This window comes from Coregonus clupeaformis, chromosome 26 (genome assembly GCF_020615455.1).
Source record: "Coregonus clupeaformis isolate EN_2021a chromosome 26, ASM2061545v1, whole genome shotgun sequence".
NCBI lineage: Eukaryota > Metazoa > Chordata > Actinopteri > Salmoniformes > Salmonidae > Coregonus > Coregonus clupeaformis.
Window position 1 is genome coordinate 21245867 of NC_059217.1, and position 17478 is coordinate 21263344.

General features: G+C 45.7%; 1 protein-coding gene across 2 annotated transcripts in view; it reads right to left on the reverse strand.

The window, feature by feature from the left end:
- Positions 1 to 16140, reverse strand: part of LOC121540291 (A disintegrin and metalloproteinase with thrombospondin motifs 10-like) — a 69615-nt gene extending 53475 nt beyond the window's left edge. For both annotated transcript variants that reach the window (XM_041849056.2, XM_041849054.2), the window contains exons 1-3: positions 15938 to 16140; positions 10121 to 10477; positions 1222 to 1592 (exon numbers count right to left, since the gene is read on the reverse strand). In XM_041849056.2, the coding sequence (XP_041704990.1) occupies positions 1222 to 1592; positions 10121 to 10226 (477 nt within the window). In that variant the 5' untranslated portion in view covers positions 10227 to 10477; positions 15938 to 16140. The remainder of the gene's footprint in view (positions 1 to 1221; positions 1593 to 10120; positions 10478 to 15937) is intronic.
- Positions 16141 to 17478: the final 1338 nt, after the last annotated feature.

Genomic DNA, 17478 nt, shown 5'->3' on the forward strand with positions numbered 1-17478 from the left:
CAGTACATATTGTAACTATCCCTGGCCTGGGATTATAATCATATCAGTCTCTCACAAGCCTGGGCCTAAACAAACACAGGCCCTCACCTCTCTCCTAAACTGTTCTGTAGGTCAGATACATAGGGAGAGTGATCCTATCTCAGTGGGGATTCATGAGTCTTTCCACAGAGAGGAGACGGGGAGACACTGTAACACTTCCCCTGATTAGATCTCTTGGCTGCAGCCTCCGAGGGTCACAGTGAGTGTTTCCCCCCGGCCCTCTCTAGTCTCTACAATAGCGGCACACTTTCAGAGTGCACCTAATCCTGTAATATGTTTAGTGATGCTCTCGTGGACACACAGCGGATTCCCTGCTGAATTAAGTTATGCTAGTCTGACCACAAGTAATTATGTGTGGGGTTTATTAACACTTTGTGAGCAGATTAAATCCTTGGTTGTATTTACCTCTGTTATTATGGACCCAATTAGTTATTAGCTGTAAGGACATCACAAGAATCAATGGACAAGGAGAATGCTTTTATCTGTCAAAAGGCATATTGGAATTGTGTTATTTGACTGATTTCATTATTTCAAAAGGGTCTGCCGTGGGCGGCGGTGCTAGCTGGCTACTGAATGGTCGAGACGTACAGCTGTGAACATGCCTTAGTGACGTTATTAGTTGTGACCAGCAGGGGAAGTCTGGTGATAAGAATGGGCTTTGGTAATCCCTTGTATACGCAGGTGCATTCCTGTTCCAGGCCTAGAATACTATGTGGCCAGACAGATGCCCTGGTCTAGTCCAGGGTCAGAGCTATCCTTGTACACTGAATCATAATGTTACACTCAGAGGGAGAGGAAACCTCTGGAGATCCATTAGCCCTGGGTCCCCTGAGGCCAAGGACAACAGCACAACAAGACAACAAGACAACAGCACAACAAGACAACAAGACAACAGCACAACAAGACAACAAGACAACAGCACAACAAGACAACAAGACAACAGCACAACAGCACAACAAGACAACAGCACAACAAGACAACAGCACAATAAGACAACAAGACAACAGCACAACAAGACAACAGCACAACAAGACAACAGCACAACAAGACAACAGCACAACAGCACAACAAGACAACAGGGCAACAAGACAGCAGGAAATCAGGACAACCGGACAACAAGACAAGAGACCATAGGACAACAGACCAGTGGCGCTAGCAGTACTAGATGGGTCAGGTACTTACCAGGCCGTTACAGTTGCTGAGAGCCACCTTGCTGGAGTGGGGCTGATCCTGCAGGTGGCCTACATAGAGACACTGGGGGGCGTAAGGGTGGCTCCAGGCCAGACGGCCCCTCCTCCAGTACTCCACACGGAACTGGCGGGACAGCAGGCCCCCCTGCAGGGTCAGGTTGAGGAGGAAGTTGGTTTTGGGGGTGGAGAGTTGGTAGTACATCTGGGACGGGTCCTGTTGCTGGTCCTCAGCACTGCGGCGGTTCCGCCGGTGGTGGTTGGGGCTGTCTGCACCCCAATCCTCTGTGTCCAGGGTCTCGCCCTGCGGCCCCACGCGAACCGGGATGGCAATTTCATACTGGCCCAGGCTGGACAGGAACGCAGCTGGACAGAAACAGATAGAGGAGAGAGAGAGACAGCACAAACACTCAAGGTCAAATTTGACATTTCAATGAAACTTTGGTTGAATTTACAGTATGTGCATTATCATCATGGCTTAAACGCTCATGAGGACAGGCCATAGTCAGTAGTGACTAGCGGGATTCTTGAGGACTTCTCAGTCTACGCTATCCCTCCCAAGGTCAAAGGATGTCTCCATGGCAACCCTGAAATGGTATACTTCCTGTCTCCGGCTGCGCGCCCGGAGATTTATTGTCCAAACATGGCGCTCCAAACACTGCACTAACAAGGGAAAGTTAAACAGAAATGAGCCCAGTTTTCATCAAGGCCTTTTGCCTTGTTTTGTTGAGAAACAGCCCTCCCCACTGAGAGTAAACAGGCAGGGATTAGTGTCTGTACCTTGCGTCTATGCCCAGCCTCTCTGTATACGTGGCCAGGCCAGCATAAATAAACAGCAAGCACCATTACAGCTTCCCAGACCCCTCCAAACCCTAGACCCATTTCACATCCTTCAGCACATTCTGCAACAGCCAGTTATAGGAGCTGTGAATAACTCCCCTACAACATTTCAGACAACATACACAAATTGCCCCACATAAAAAGTGGTATTTTCATGTTATTTACACAGGAAAGCCTCATGGAGGGCTGGAGTGAACTCAGAGGGCAGCATTCAGATAAAGTAGATTGTTTCAAAAGTGTACTGTACCCCCACTCTCCCCGCCTCCATCCCCCCCTCCATACCTCCGTGGTTCCACAGCTGTACAGCTGCTCCTCGTGCCCTGCCTGCCTGCTTTGTTCTGTGGCTCTCTCTCTGCAGCGCAGCAGTAATCTGTCCAGACACAGCCACCTAATAAGCCTGTCTAATTAATGAGTGTGTGGCAGCTAGTGGGCTGACTTGGCTCCACCACTGTTTTCATAAGGCTGCCATACTGCTGTCAGTCCCCTCCCAATGCACTGTGCCCACATGTGCAGGGTACTTCAAAAGGGAAATATGGCTGGTACAATGGAAATGAGGGGAGCAAAGTTGTCTATACAGTATAAGAGTACAGTAGGTCTTAGTCTGGTCTGAAGGGTCGCGTGGCGTCTGATCCTCTCCTAGGTCCCCTACTGGTTCAGAGACCCAGCTATCTATAGGTCATCACACAGTGCTCATGTTATCACAAGACAACATTGGGCATAAAATTGATGGAAAGCTGCTCCCAGCTCTATGGCACCACAGGGCGAACCATTCCTCAGATTATTTTGCTCTATTATCTAATCACCAGGAGGCGGAAACTATCATTACTCACCAATAAACACAACCGGTAAAACAGAGAGGCCCATAAAAGAAGAGTGCTCACCTTTTATAAAATAAACTGCCATAAGCGCTACCCAGAGTTTGGTTTATTTGAGCTTTTAGAAGAAAGGAACCTTTAATTAGCCTCTTTAAAAAAAGAGAAGGAAACGAGAACAGTGGCCCTTTTTACTGTAGTGTTCTCTCTCTCTCTCTCTCTCTCTCTCTCTCTCTCTCTCTCTCTCTCTCTCTCTCTCTCTCTCTCTCTCTCTCTCTCTCTCTCTCTCTCTCTCTCTCTCTCTCTCTCTCTCTCTCTCTCTCTGTGTGTCTGTGTCTGTGAGCCTGTCTGTCTGTCTGTCGGCCTGTATGTCTGTCGGCCTGTATGTCTGTCTGTTGGTCTGTCAGGCCTGTATGTATGTCTGTCTCTTGGCCTGTCTGTCTGTCTGTCACGTCTCAGCCTGGGACAGTTGACTGTCTGAGTTATGAGACTGTGTTGCGGATCCTCATTCTGAGGGAAAAGTTATATATACAGTGCATTAGGAAAGTATTCAGACCCCTTGACTTTTTCCAAATTTTGTGGAATTTTGTTACAAGTGAAAACAGGTTTTTAGACATTTTAGCAAATTTATTAAAACTAAGAAACAGAAATACCTTATTTACATAAGTATTCAGACCCTTTGCTATGAGACTCGAAATTGAGCTCAGGTGCATCCTGTTTCCATTGATCATCCTTGAGATGTTTCTACAATTTGATTGGAGTCCAGCTGTGGTAAATTCAATTGATTAGACATGATTTGGAAAGGCACATACCTCTCTATACAAGGTTTTCAAATCAAATCAAATCAAATCAAATTTTATTGGTCACATGCGCCGAATACAACAGGTGCAGACATTACAGTGAAATGCTTACTTACAGCCCTTAACCAACAGTGCATTTATTTTAAACAAAAAAGTAAGAATAAAACAACAAAAAAGTGTTGAGAAAAAAAGAGCAGAAGTAAAAATAAAGTGACAGTAGGGAGGCTATATATACAATAGAATAAAGTGACAGTAGGGAGGCTATATATACAGGGGGGTACCGTTGCATAGTCAATGTGCGGGGGCACCGGCTAGTTGAGGTAGTTGAGGTAATATGTACATGTGGGTAGAGTTAAAGTGACTATGCATAAATACTTAACAGAGTAGCAGCAGCGTAAAAAGTATGGGGTGGGGGGGGCAGTGCAAATAGTCCGGGTAGCCATGATTAGCTGTTCAGGAGTCTTATGGCTTGGGGTAGAAGCTGTTGAGAAGTATTTTGGACCTAGACTTGGCACTCCGGTACCGCTTGCCGTGCGGTAGCAGAGAGAACAGTCTATGACTAGGGTGACTGGAGTCTTTGACAATTTTGAGGGCCTTCCTCTGACACCGCCTGGTATAGAGGTCCTGGATGGCAGGGAGCTTTGCCCCTGTGATGTACTGGGCCGTACGCACTACCCTCTGTAGTGCCTTGCGGTCAGAGGCCAAGCAGTTGCCATACCAGGCGGTGATGCAACCAGTCAGGATGCTCTCGATGGTGCAGCTGTAGAATTTTTTTGAGGATCTGAGGACCCATGCCAAATCTTTTTAGTCTCCTGAGGGGGAATAGGCTTTGTCGTGCCCTCTTCACGACTGTCTTGGTGTGTTTGGACCATGATAGTTCGTTGGTGATGTGGACACCAAGGAACTTGAAGCTCTCAACCTGTTCCACTACAGCCCCGTCGATGAGAATGGGGGGCGTGCTCAGTCCTCTTTTTTTCCTGTAGTCCACAATCATCTCCTTTGTCTTTGTCACGTTGAGGGAGAGGTTGTTGTCCTGGCACCACACGGCCAGATCTCTGACCTCCTCCCTATAGGCTGTCTCATCGTTGTCGGTGATCAGGCCTACCACTGTTGTGTCGTCGGCAAACTTAATGATGGTGTTGGAGTCGTGCCTGGCCATGCAGTCATGGGTGAACAGAGAGTACAGGAGGGGACTGAGCACGCACCCCTGAGGGGCCCCCGTGTTGAGGATCAGTGTGGCAGATGTGTTGTTACCTACCCTTACCACCTGGGGCGGCCCGTCAGGAAGTCCAGGATCCAGTTGCAGAGGGAGGTGTTTAGTCCCAGGATCCTTAGCTTAGTGATGAGCTTTGAGGGCACTATGGTGTTGAATGCTGAGCTGTAGTCAATGAATAGCATTCTCACGTAGGTGTTCCTCTTGTCCAGGTGGGAAAGGGCAGTGTGGAGTGCGATAGAGATTGCATCATCTGTGGATCTGTTGGGGGCGGTATGCAAATTGGAGTGGGTCTAGGGTTTCTGGGATTATGCTGTTGATGTGAGCCACGACCAGTCTTTCAAAGCACTTCATGGCTACAGACGTCAGTGCCACGGGTCGGTAGTCATTTAGGCAGGTTATCTTAGAGTTCTTGGGCACGGGGACTATGGTGGTCTGCTTGAAACATGTTGGTATTACAGACTCAGTCAGGGACATGTTGAAAATGTCAGTGAAGACACTTGCCAGTTGGTCAGCACATGCTCGGAGTACACGTCCTGGTAATCCGTCTGGCCCTGCGGCCTTGTGAATGTTGACCTGCTTAAAAGTCTTACTCACATCGGCTACGGAGAGCGTGATCACATAGTCGTCCGGAACAGCTGGTGCTCTCATGCATGCTTCAGTGTTGCTTGCCTCGAAGCGAGCATAGAAGTGGTTTAGCTCGTCTGGTAGGCTTGTGTCACTGGGCAGCTCGCGGCTGTGCTTCCCTTTGTAGTCTGTAATAGTTTTCAAGCCCTGCCACATCCGACGAGCGTCAGAGCCAGTGTAGTATGATTCAATCTTAGACCTGTATTGACTCTTTGCCTGTTTGATGGTTCGCCGGAGGTCATAGCGGGATTTCTTATAAGCGTCCGGGTTAGAGTCCCGTTCCTTGAAAGCGGCAGCTCTACCCTTTAGCTCAGTGCGGATGTTTCCTGTAATCCATGGCTTCTGGTTGGGGTATGTACGTACGGTCACTGTGGGGACGACATCATCGATGCACTTATTGATGAAGCCAGTGACTGATGTGGTGTACTCCTCAATGCTGTCTGAAGAATCCCGGAACATGTTCCAGTCTGTGCTAGCAAAACAGTCCTGTAGCTTAGCATCTGCGTCATCTGACCACTTTTTTATTAGCCGAATCACTGGTGCTTCCTGCTTCAGTTTTTGCTTATAAGCAGGAATCAGGAGGATAGAGTTATGGTCAGATTTGCCAAATGGAGGGCGAGGGAGAGCTTTGTATGCGTCTCTGTGTGTGGAGTAAAGGTGGTCTAGAGTTTTTTCCCCTCTGGTTGCACATTTAACATGCTGGTAGAAATTAGGTAGAACGGATTTAAGTTTCCCTGCATTAAAGTCCCCTGCTACTAGGAGCGCTGCATCTGGATGAGCGTTTTCCTGTTGATTAATGGCCTTGTACAACTCATTCAGTGCAATCTTAATGCCAGCATTGGTTTGTGGTGGTAAATAGACAGCTATGAAAAATATAGATGAAAACTCTCTTGGTAAATAGTGTGGTCTGCAGCTTATCATAAGATACTCTACCTCAGGCGAGCAAAAACCTTGAGACTTCCTTAGTATTTGATTTGGTGCACCAGCTGTTGTTTACAAATATACAGAGACCGCCACCCCTCGTCTTACCCGAGTCTGCCGTTCTGTCCTGCCGATGTAGCGTATAGCCTGCTAGCTGAATGTTATCATTGTCGTCGTTCAGCCACGACTCCGTGAAACATAAGATATTACAGTTTTTAATGTCCCGTTGGTAGGATAACCGTAATCTTAAATCGTCCATTTTATTCTCCAAAGCTTGAACGTTGGCTAATAGGATTGATGGGAGAGGCAGTTTACTCGTTCGCGTCGGATCTTACAAGGCACCCCCGACCTACGTCCACGATATCTCCGTCTCTTCCTCACGCGAATGACGGGGATCTGGGCCTTGTCGGGAGTCTGTAGAATATCCTTCGCGAACGCCTCGTTGAAGAAAAAGTGTTCGTCCAACGCGAGGTGAGTAATCGCTGTCCTGATATCCAGAAGCTCTCTTTGGTTATAAGAGACGATGGCAGAAACATTATGTACAAAATAAATTACAAATAACGCGGAAAAACACACATAATAGTACAATTGGTTAGAGGGCTGTAAAACGGCAGCCATCTTCTTCCGGCGCTGTTCAGGTTTTGTCCGTAGAGCTCCGAGACAGGATTGTGTCGAGCCACAGATCTGGGGAAGGGTACCAAAAAATGTCTGCAGCATTGAAGGTCCCCAAGAACACAGTGGCCTCCATCATTCTTAAATGGAAGAAGTTTGGAACCACCAAGACTCTTCCTAGCCTGGCCAAACTGAGCAATCGGGTGAGAAGGGCCTTGGTCAGGGAGGTGACCAAGAACCCGATGGTCACTCTGACAGAGCTCCAGAGTTCCTCTGTGGAGATGGGAGAACCTTCCAGAAGGACAACTATTTCTGCAGCACTCCACCAATCAGGCCATTATGGTAGAGTGGCCAGACGGAAGCCACTCCTCAGTAAAAGGCACATGACAGCCCGCTTGGAGTTTGCCAAAAGGCACCTAAAGGACTCTCAGACCATGAGAAACAAGATTCTCTGGTCTGATGACACCAAGACTGAACTCTTTGGCCTGAATGCCAAGCATCACGTCTGGAGGAAACCTGGCACCATCCTTACGGTGAAGCATGTTGGTGGCAGCATCATGCTGTGGGGATGTTTTTCAGCAGCAGGGACTGGGAGACTAGCCAGGATCGAGGGAAAGATGAATGGAGCAAAGTACAGAGAGATCCTTGATGAAAACCTGCTCCAGAGCGCTCAGGACCTCAGACTGGGGCGAAGGTTCACCTTCCAACAGGACAACGACCCTAAGCACACAGCCAAGACAATGCAGGAGTGGCTTCGGGACAAGTCTTTGAATGTCCTTGAGCCCGAACTTGAACCCGATCGAACATCTCTGGAGATGTTGTGCAGCGACGCTCCTCATTCAACCTGACAGAGCTTGAGAGGATCTGCAGAGAAGAATGGGAGAAACTCCCCAAATACAGGTGTGCCAAGCTTGTAGCGTCATACGCAAGAAGACTCAAGGCTATAATCGCTGCCAAAGGTGCTTCAACAAAGTACTGAGTTAAGGGTCTGAATAAATGTGATATTTCATTTTTTATTTTATTTTTATGTGCATAAATGTCTAAAAACCAGTTTTTGCTTTGTCATTATGGTGTATTGTGTGTAGATTGATGAGGGGGGAAAACAATTTAATCAATTTTAGAATAAGGCTGTAACGTAACAAGGGGTCATAATACTTTTCGAATGCACTGTACATATACACTGAACTAAATGACTTAATGCCACTACCACGATACCTCATTATTCACTTATTTCAAGGAAATAGGGAGAGAATATGTTTTCAGAAAAAGCCCAACTCTTCAACTACGCCATGTCTGCATATTTGTCCTCTTTCTTTTAAATAAACACAAAGACACTAGCCAAAAATATTCTGCAGCTTGTCATGAAGTGCGACAGCAAATATAGGCAGGTTTCATGCCCTCAGCAAATGTCCCATTTTCTAATTCTGTTTTTGTTGAAGGTTTTAATCTAGAATTACTTAAAGGAGTGTCACGCCCTGGCTCTGGGGACTCTCGTATGTTGAGCCAGGGTGTTCATTTGTTTATGTTCTAGTTGTTGTATATCTATGTTGGCCAGGGTGGCTCCCAATCAGAGACGGCTGTAGCTCGTTGTCTCTGATTGGGAGTCATACTTAGGTAGCCGTTAGGCATTCATTGTTTGTGGTTTCTTGTTCTTATTTGGTTTGTGTTCAACCGTAGACATCACGTTATCGTCTGTTGTTTTGATCGTGTGATCATTCTCTAAATAAATATGTTCACCTTCAACGCTGCGCATTGGTCCTCCTCCTTAGACGATCGTGACAAGGAGTTACCATTCTGTGAGATAATAACTTACACTTGGCCAGGAGTCAATATCCATTGTGGGAGACATGACTAGCGTGGAGGAATCTAAAAAGTGGCGCTGTAATGTATAACACCAGACGTACTACTTGTTGCATTTTCCAGTGAATACTTGTGATAAATGCTAACTAATAAAAAAGTATTACCGTCCATTATCAATGGAGCTGGTTTCATTTTTGGGTTAGAAAAGTGCCCTTCTGGCCTCCTGAGTGGCGCAGCAGTCTAAGGCACTGCATCGCAGTGCCTTAGAGTCACTACAGCCTGAGGTTCGATCCCAGGCTGTGTCACAACTGGTCGTGACCGGGAGTCCCATAGGGTGGCGCACAATTGGCCCAGTGTCGTCCGGGTTAGGGGAGGGTTTGGCCGGGGGGGCTTTACTTGGCTCATTGCGCTCTAGCGACTCCTTGTGGCGGGTCGGGCACCTGCAGGCTGACCACGGTCGTCAGTTGAACGGTGTTTCCTCCGACAAATTGGTGCAGCTGGCTTCTGGGTTAAAAGCGGGTGGGTGTTAAGAAGCGCGGTTTGGAAGGTCATGTTTTGGAGGACGCATGACTCGACCTTCGCCTCTCCCGAGCGAAATTGCAGTGATGAGACAAGATCACAATTGGGGAGAAAAAGGGGGTAAAATATATATTTTTTAATAATAATAATAATGTACTTCTAGAGCTTAGTTTAAACAGAGAAGATAAATGAATGAGCCTGTGGTGGTTTTTAAGGAAGTTGTGTGGCAGACTATTTGAAACAGATGACTTACAGGGTGCAGAGGTTAAGCATAGGAAATACACAATCAGTGCCTTGTTCTGCATGACAAGCCATGGACACTCTGGGTATTTACGTTTGAGCCTAAATGGGATTGGTCTGGCTGAGGAGTGGTGGGGTTGGGGTTGGGGTTGGAGTTAGGGTTAGGGTTGGGGGGGGGGGGGCATGGCTTTCTGTCTCTGGAGTTGATTTGTGAGAGCAGGGTTCAAGTTCAGCAGGGCCACTGCCCTGGTGTGTGGCTGAGGTCAGAGGAGGCCCTCCCCACTGTATGGAACTGGTCCTTTACCTTTTCGAGTGAGACACCAGGACTGGAAATGTTGAAGCACTTTCACAGTTCAAGAGAGGGAATAATATAAATTCCCCAATGAATATGATAGTAATAATAACATACTATAATCATACTGTATATTCAGGATAAACATTGACACATTTAAACATTTCCATTTATGTCAAACAGAAGAGAAGAAAGTAGTCGGCCCGATCTCTGCTCACCTTGTGACTGGGTGAACTTTTCAGCAGTCTGACTTTCTGCAACATTGGTGGCAACCATGACGATGATGACAACAATGCAGGCCAAGGTCCTCCATAGCATTTCCATGGTTACTACAGCAAGCTTCAGTGCGGTCCCCAGGCCTCTGTCCCAACATGTCTTCTGCCCTCTGATGCCCCTCGCTCACCAGTGGGACGCAGTGCACTCAAGGGCCATGGCAGCAGGATAGACCTCTAGAGACTGGACTGGAGAGCTCTGGACACACACAGCCTCTCTGCTTCTGTCTCTGGTAGAACCACGGTCAGGAGAAGATTTTGATAGAGAGACTGTCTCTGAGTACAGCAGCAACTGTGGCCTCCCTGTGGAAGAGAAACAGATTAGTGTGAGGGGAGAGTGGGGGAGGGAGAGAGAGAGAGCATGAGATCCATCTAAATGGCCCCCCTCTGACAACACAAATATATCTAGTCTGTAGTCAGTGCCTCATGAACAGCCTCCTCCTGCTGCGTCTTCAGCTAATCAATCATTCCTCCTGTCACAGGAAAACAGTGGCTGACAATCTGACGACTAGGGTAAGCAAGTTTCAACCTGGGGGCCCCTGTGTCTATTTTAGTGGTCTGAAAGGAGTTAAAGTAGAAAGGAAGACATTGATATTTTAAAACTCTGTGCTTAGGCTGGAAGTGGGTGTTATGTCAGTGGCTGTGGAGGAAAATTACCCAATTTGAGAGAAGCAGCGGGTTGCTTCCACACTCACTCTGGGCCTCATGTGGCCTGGCCACATTACAGGATAGAGGCAGACACACAGCAAGAATAGGCCATTAGCCACAGACCAGGCTTTTTTTGGGAGATCAAAAATGGTCTTTGAAAAAGCAACATTGGTTATTATTACATTACAACACTGAAGATGTCCCTTCCCCCATCACACTTTGACGTCTACAGAGGAGTTAAAAGCCTGGATGAGGAGGAGTCCTATTTACAATAACATTGTGACTTTTGTTCCTAAACCTTTTTGGCAATGTCATTGACTACCGTTCCTTGCCACACTGCCCCCCTCCAGCCCTCCTTTCCCCTCTATCGCTCTCTCTGTGTGTATGAGTAGAGAACAGAGAGCACAGACGCCACACTGGCCCAGATGGGATGGCTGGCGGCAAATCAACTGCAGGCAAAGGTAATCGGAAGCAGATGGGAAATGATTTGGCGACGAGCGTGAGGGAACAAGTTGCTTGCCTCCTGACAATAAAAAAACTAAAAGGGAGTGCAAAGCTCAAGGGGCTGAAAGAGAGATGGGAGAGAGTGTGCTGTTTAGTCCAGCTGGGAGAGACATTCTTGAATACTAACACACTGGCTATGAATAAGTGTTGTTGTGTGTTTGTATGTGTGTGTGTATGTGTGTTTGGTTTTACTATCCTTGTGGGGACCAGAAGTCCTGGGTGAAAATATGATTTTGAATGGGAATTAATTGTTTGGTCCCCAAAAGGATAGTAAAAAAAAGTGTGTATGTGAGAGAGAAAGGGAGAGAGAGCGAAAATCTTTGCAACACCCCCCCCCCCCCACCGCTTAATGTGCCTCTGGTTCCCTGGGTCCCAGAGCATACAGAGCAGCAGAGCAGCAGTGCAGCAGTTCATGGTATAATACAGTATGAGGTCCTAAAACACTAAGGGGGCTTTGTGCTCCCACTCAAATGTGTAGCAACTGTAGGCTCCTCTCCTCTCTCCATCTCCACAGCCCTCCCTCGCTCCCTCTCTTCGCCCCTTCCGCCCCCTCCCTCCAGGATGTTTTCAGTCATTTCCTGATTGGCCAAACTCTCCTTCATTTTCATTACTTCTTGTTGGAGTCTCATGTTATTGTGGGGTTATTAGACTTGCAGCAAGATATCAAATGTGTTCATTAAAACTCTTTCTCATCTTGTTTATTTAATCGGACCCCCTATGATTGTCTTTGTGTTTTTAAACAAGGCTGCTTAAAAGCTTTACTGACTGTCTTTAAGTTCTCCCTACACTCACTAAATCCTTGTTCAGTTAGGAAACATAACAAAAATGGTTGAATGGAAATTTTCACAATCTCTTGATTGTGATTTTGTCATTTGTCTTTGAGGATCTGTTGTGCAACAGTTTTCCTTTCGGAAAAATAATCTTGATGTGTTTGTTATTCGGCCAATACAACTATGATGCTGTAATTACTTTGTAATGCTGTAATTATGATGCTGTAATTACTTTGTAATTACTGAGTAGCCTACCTTTGACCAATTTGAATGCCTAATTGTGGGCATGGTGAGTTCAGGAATTGGAATGGGCTGCATACAGCACAATTACAATGTGGTCAGAGTGATATTTACAAGCAAGACAAGGAGGTATTTGTTAACAACAGGAGAAACGTTGTACAGGGGATTGTAAATTGCAATTTCAGGGTGGGCCAAAGTCATAATGTAGTCTGGACCATAAGCTTTTCAACATATCTACTGCATTGGAAAAGGCAGTGAAAAGTATGTTTTTGCAGACTATCTATAGTGAAGCTGCCAGGAAGCGTCCAGACAGGCAGAATTTAAAACACTAATCAAAACCACTATGAATTTTTTATTTATTTTTTTCACCTTTATTTAACCAGGTAAGCCAGTTGAGAACAAGTTCTCATTTACAACTGCGACCTGGCCAAGATAAAGCAAAGCAGTGCGATAAAAACAACACAGAGTTACATATGGGGTAAAAAACATAAAGTCAAAAATACAACAGAAAATATATATACAGTGTGTGCAAATGTAGCAAGTTATGGAGGTAAGGCAATAAATAGGCTATAGTGCAAAATAATTACAATAGTATTAACACTGGAATGCTAGATGTGCAAGAGATTATGTGCAAATAGAGATACTGGGGTGCAAAAGAGCAAAATAAATAACAATATAGGGATGAGGTAGTTGGGTGGGCTAATTTCAGATGGGCTGTGTACAGGTGCAGTGATCGGTAAGGTGCTCTGACAACTGATGCTTAAAGTTAGTGAGGGAGATAAGAGTCTCCAGCTTCAGAGATTTTTGCAATTCGTTCCAGTCATTGGCAGCAGAGAACTGGAAGGAATGGCGGCCAAAGGAGGTGTTGGCTTTGGGAATGACCAGTGAGATATACCTGCTGGAGCGCAGACTACGGGTGGGTGCTGCTATGGTGACCAATGAGCTAAGATAAGGCGGGGATTTGCCTAGCAGTGATTTATAGATGGCCTGGAGCCAGTGGGTTTGACGACGAACATGTAGTGAGGACCAGCCAACAAGAGCGTACAGGTCACAGTGGTGGGTAGCGTATGGGGCTTTGGAGACAAAACGGATGGCACTGTGATAGACTACATCCAATTTGCTGAGTAGTGTGTTGGAGGCTATTTTGTAAATGACATCGCCGAAGTCAAAGATCGGTAGGATAGTCAGTTTTACGAGGGCATGTTTGGCAGCATGAGTGAAGGAGGCTTTGTTGCGAAATAGGAAGCCGATTCTAGATTTAACTTTGGATTGGAGATTCTTTATGTGAGTCTGGAAGGAGAGTTTACAGTCTAACCAGACACCTAGGTATTTGTAGTTGTCCACATACTCTAGGTCAGACCCGTCAAGAGTGGTGATTCTAGTCGGGTGGGCGGGTGCCAGCAGCGTTCGATTGAAAAGCATGCATTTAGTTTTACTAGTGTTTAAGAGCAGTTGGAGGCTACTGAAGGAGTGTTGTATGGCATTGAAGCTCGTTTGGAGGTTTGTTAACACAGTGTCCAATGAAGGGCCAGATGTATACAAAATGGTGTCGTCTGCGTAGAGGTGGATCTGAGAGTCACCAGCAGCAAGAGCGACATCATTGATATACACTGAGAAAAGTGTCGGCCCAAGAATTGAACCCTGTGGCACCCCCATAGAGACTGCCAGAGGTCCAGACAACAGGCCCTCCGATTTGACACACTGAACTCTATCTGAGAAGTAGTTGGTGAACCAGGCAACAGGATTGTCCACTCCTCCTGTCTCTCCTTTCTTATATTACACTGACTCTTCACTCTCTCATATTATGTCATTTCTGAGTTATATTCAAGTAGGGGAGAGTGTGGCCTCTTCACTATACTGTAAACACATCAACACTAAGTGAAAGCTGGGAGCTCACGAAGCACATAGCCTAGATACTTGTATCACCCTGACAGCAGTCATTCCCTCAGAAGTGGCTTAGAAAAGCAAGCTCAATTCACATGACTCCCCCATGTTAAGCCTTCCACAACAAACAACAGATGAGGTGATAAAAATAATATGGAAGATAAAGGAAGATCTCAGTCTAAACACTAGGTCTTTGGTGGAGAGGCATTCCTCTTTCAATTTCTCCAACCCCCCCCCCAGTCAGTTGAGAGAGACTTAGGAACCTCACATGCAGATCAAACACTGGACAGCCCTACCATGGTGAAGCTACTGGATGTGAAAGGTATTCACAATATGACCAAAACTTAAAGTGTCACGACTTCGGCCGAGACTGCCTCCCCTCCTTGTTCGGGCAGGCTTCGGCGTTCGTCGTCACCAGCTTACTAACCACTGCTGCCCCAATCATCATCACATTTGTCTTGTCAATCACACACACCTGGTTCTAATCCCCTCATTAGTCCGTGTATAAGTGTTCCCTCTGCCCCCTTGTCCTTGTGGGTGATTGTTTGAATGTGAGAGTAGTGTAGCTCGGTGGAGCTACTCGTACATTTTGTTGCCAGGGTAGATTTTCCCCTGTGCCTATGTATTATGGGATTCTACCGTTACAGTGTATTTGCCAGGGATGAGAGTTTCCCCTGTGCCTGTTTCGTTGATCGCTATTTGAGCGCATTTGTGTGTCAACGAAGGAATAAACTCTGTATTCGGTAATTACCCTCCTACGCCTGGCTCCTTTCATCACACTCATCACAACAAGCATAATGTCAGCACTAGTTCACTTCTGGGTCAGTCTCATAAATCTGAAAATTGTCTGAGGAAGAGGAGCATTGTGGGGGAGGGGGGCGGGGAGTATCTGTATGGACTGCTTGTACCAGATATACAACTCTGTGTTCACTGTGCAATGAATCACTATGCAACTCCTTCAAGGTACTTGATTTGTGTTTTTTTATATATTAGTTTGACGTGTGTGTGTGCGTGTGTGTTTGGAGAGAGAGAGAGAGAGAGAGAGAGACAGAGAGAGAGACAGATAGACAGACAGAGAGATATATCACCCAAGCACACAAATATTCATCAAACACTTTTTAGCAGTGCAGTAGTTCGCTGATGTCCTGAAGAATCCCCTTCTGCCTATTCCTTCTCCAACTCTTGCAGGAGCATTGCTTGCTCCCTCACCCATCAGAAACCCTCATAGAACTATGGGCATGTGCCATTTGACACTATATGCTGCTGCTGCTCCCTGGCATCAGACAAGCACTGTTTCTCATAGCCCACAACCTATGGGTTCAGCTTTTCAAATAACAGTCCCCATTTCACTCAACTGAATCTATATGGGGGAAAGTGTTTTGGGTCCATGACAGTTTCTTCATTAACCTCAATGCAATTAAACAAGGAAATACTCCCGACAATGTTGTTAATATACAATTCAAAAGATTATACTTCACTGAGAAATCAAGCCCATCACAAAATATCATGGTCTGACTCTACCTGATAATTCCATGGTTATTTTTGAGTTGTGAAAAATGACTTTAAATAGCTTTAAAATCAATATGGAAGACTTCTAAAAAAGTCGTCAAGCATTTTTGCGGAATGGACTGTGCTCTCATAATATAGCCTACAGAAAAGTGCACACTGGGTTTACGAAAGATGTGTTTAAAATAAGTGTATAATGAGAGTCCAGTACCTTTTTCTTCTCCCTGTCAAAGTTCACTATGGTTGCCTCTCAGGGTTTGCGATGTCTTTCTCCTGTTCTCCTTTAAGACGTGTCAGTTGGCTTGAAAAGTTATGTCTGTATTGCGCCGAGGATCGTAGGTGAGTGGACCTCTCCTGCTCCCAGGGTCCCACTGCCACAGAAACGCGGTGGGTGCCTGCTCGCTAGCTCTCACTGCTGCGTACAAGACCCGGAAGTGAAAATGGTAACGCTAGCGTCCGTACGCACCGAGGAGCTCCACCAAAGATTTTTGGCTACAGAAAACAGAGGGGGCCCAAGGGGATGTTTATAACACAACTACAACCAAACGTATGCAACAACATATATAGACATACATTTTGTTCCAATGGACCGACTACGTTTACAATATAATATTTCGATGAAAAAGTTCAGCTATACATCATGCTTGCAAGAAAAGCGACTTCCATAATAACCTGGTTTACATGGCGCGAGAGAGCCTGCTACATCTGGCTCTTATGGGGATTCTATTAAAAAGAAACGTTTTATCACCGACAATTTTATTTTTGAGAAGCCAAATTGATTTTGGAAATATAGGGCTAAAGTTTGTGAAAAACATTTCTATGATGTGTAGGATATCCTACTTTCAGATTTTTCGAACTCACTTCCTTGTTTTCACTGGTGCAGTTTGCTTTAGGACATTCAAAGATTAAACACACTGCAGAAATTCCGATTAGCTAGGTGGATAGCGGACTATTTTTTGCAAATTTTGACAGCAAGGAAGTTTTAGTTCGGACCTAATTAATTAATTAATTATTAATATTAATTAATTAATATGCCATTTAGCAGACGCTTTTATCCAAAGCGACTTACAGTCATGCGTGCATACATTTTTGTGTATGGGTGGTCCCGGGATCGAACCCACTACCTTGGCGTTACAAGCGCCGTGCTCTACCAGCTGAGCTACAGAGGACCTCGTTGAAGACCGAATGCGGCCCCGAGGCAAAATTAGTTAGACACCCCTGAGCTAGATGTTTACTTGTCCTATTCATTCGATAGATAGCTCAAAACTCTAGATGTTTTAATCGGAGTATTCATCATTTATGACTTTACCCAGAATAGGCCTATGGCATTTACATGACTAATGCCGGCATACATGTAAAGGTTACACTGCCAGGCCTGGTGGGGTGATGTTGCTGTAGTAGGTGCTATATGACCTAGTAGTAACAGTAGGCTACTATAGCAGGGTTATTAGTTATGATGACAGTGTAGTTACCTGAATAGTTAAAGGAGAAGTTCACTTTATTTGAACCAAATCTCTATCCACAATGTAAATGTATCTGCAATGTTATATTCCATTCCGCAGCACAGCTGGTAGGGGAAACTGTTTGACTCGCACAGAATGGAATATAGGATTAGGGATACAGTCTGAATTGCACAATTTCATGTGTACAACATCTAAAGACCTGCATCACTATACTGAGAGCGTTGCCGTTTCTAAAAGGAAGTATTTGAGTGTTTATGGAGCCTTTGTTCAGGTTTTTCTGTGCCCCTAC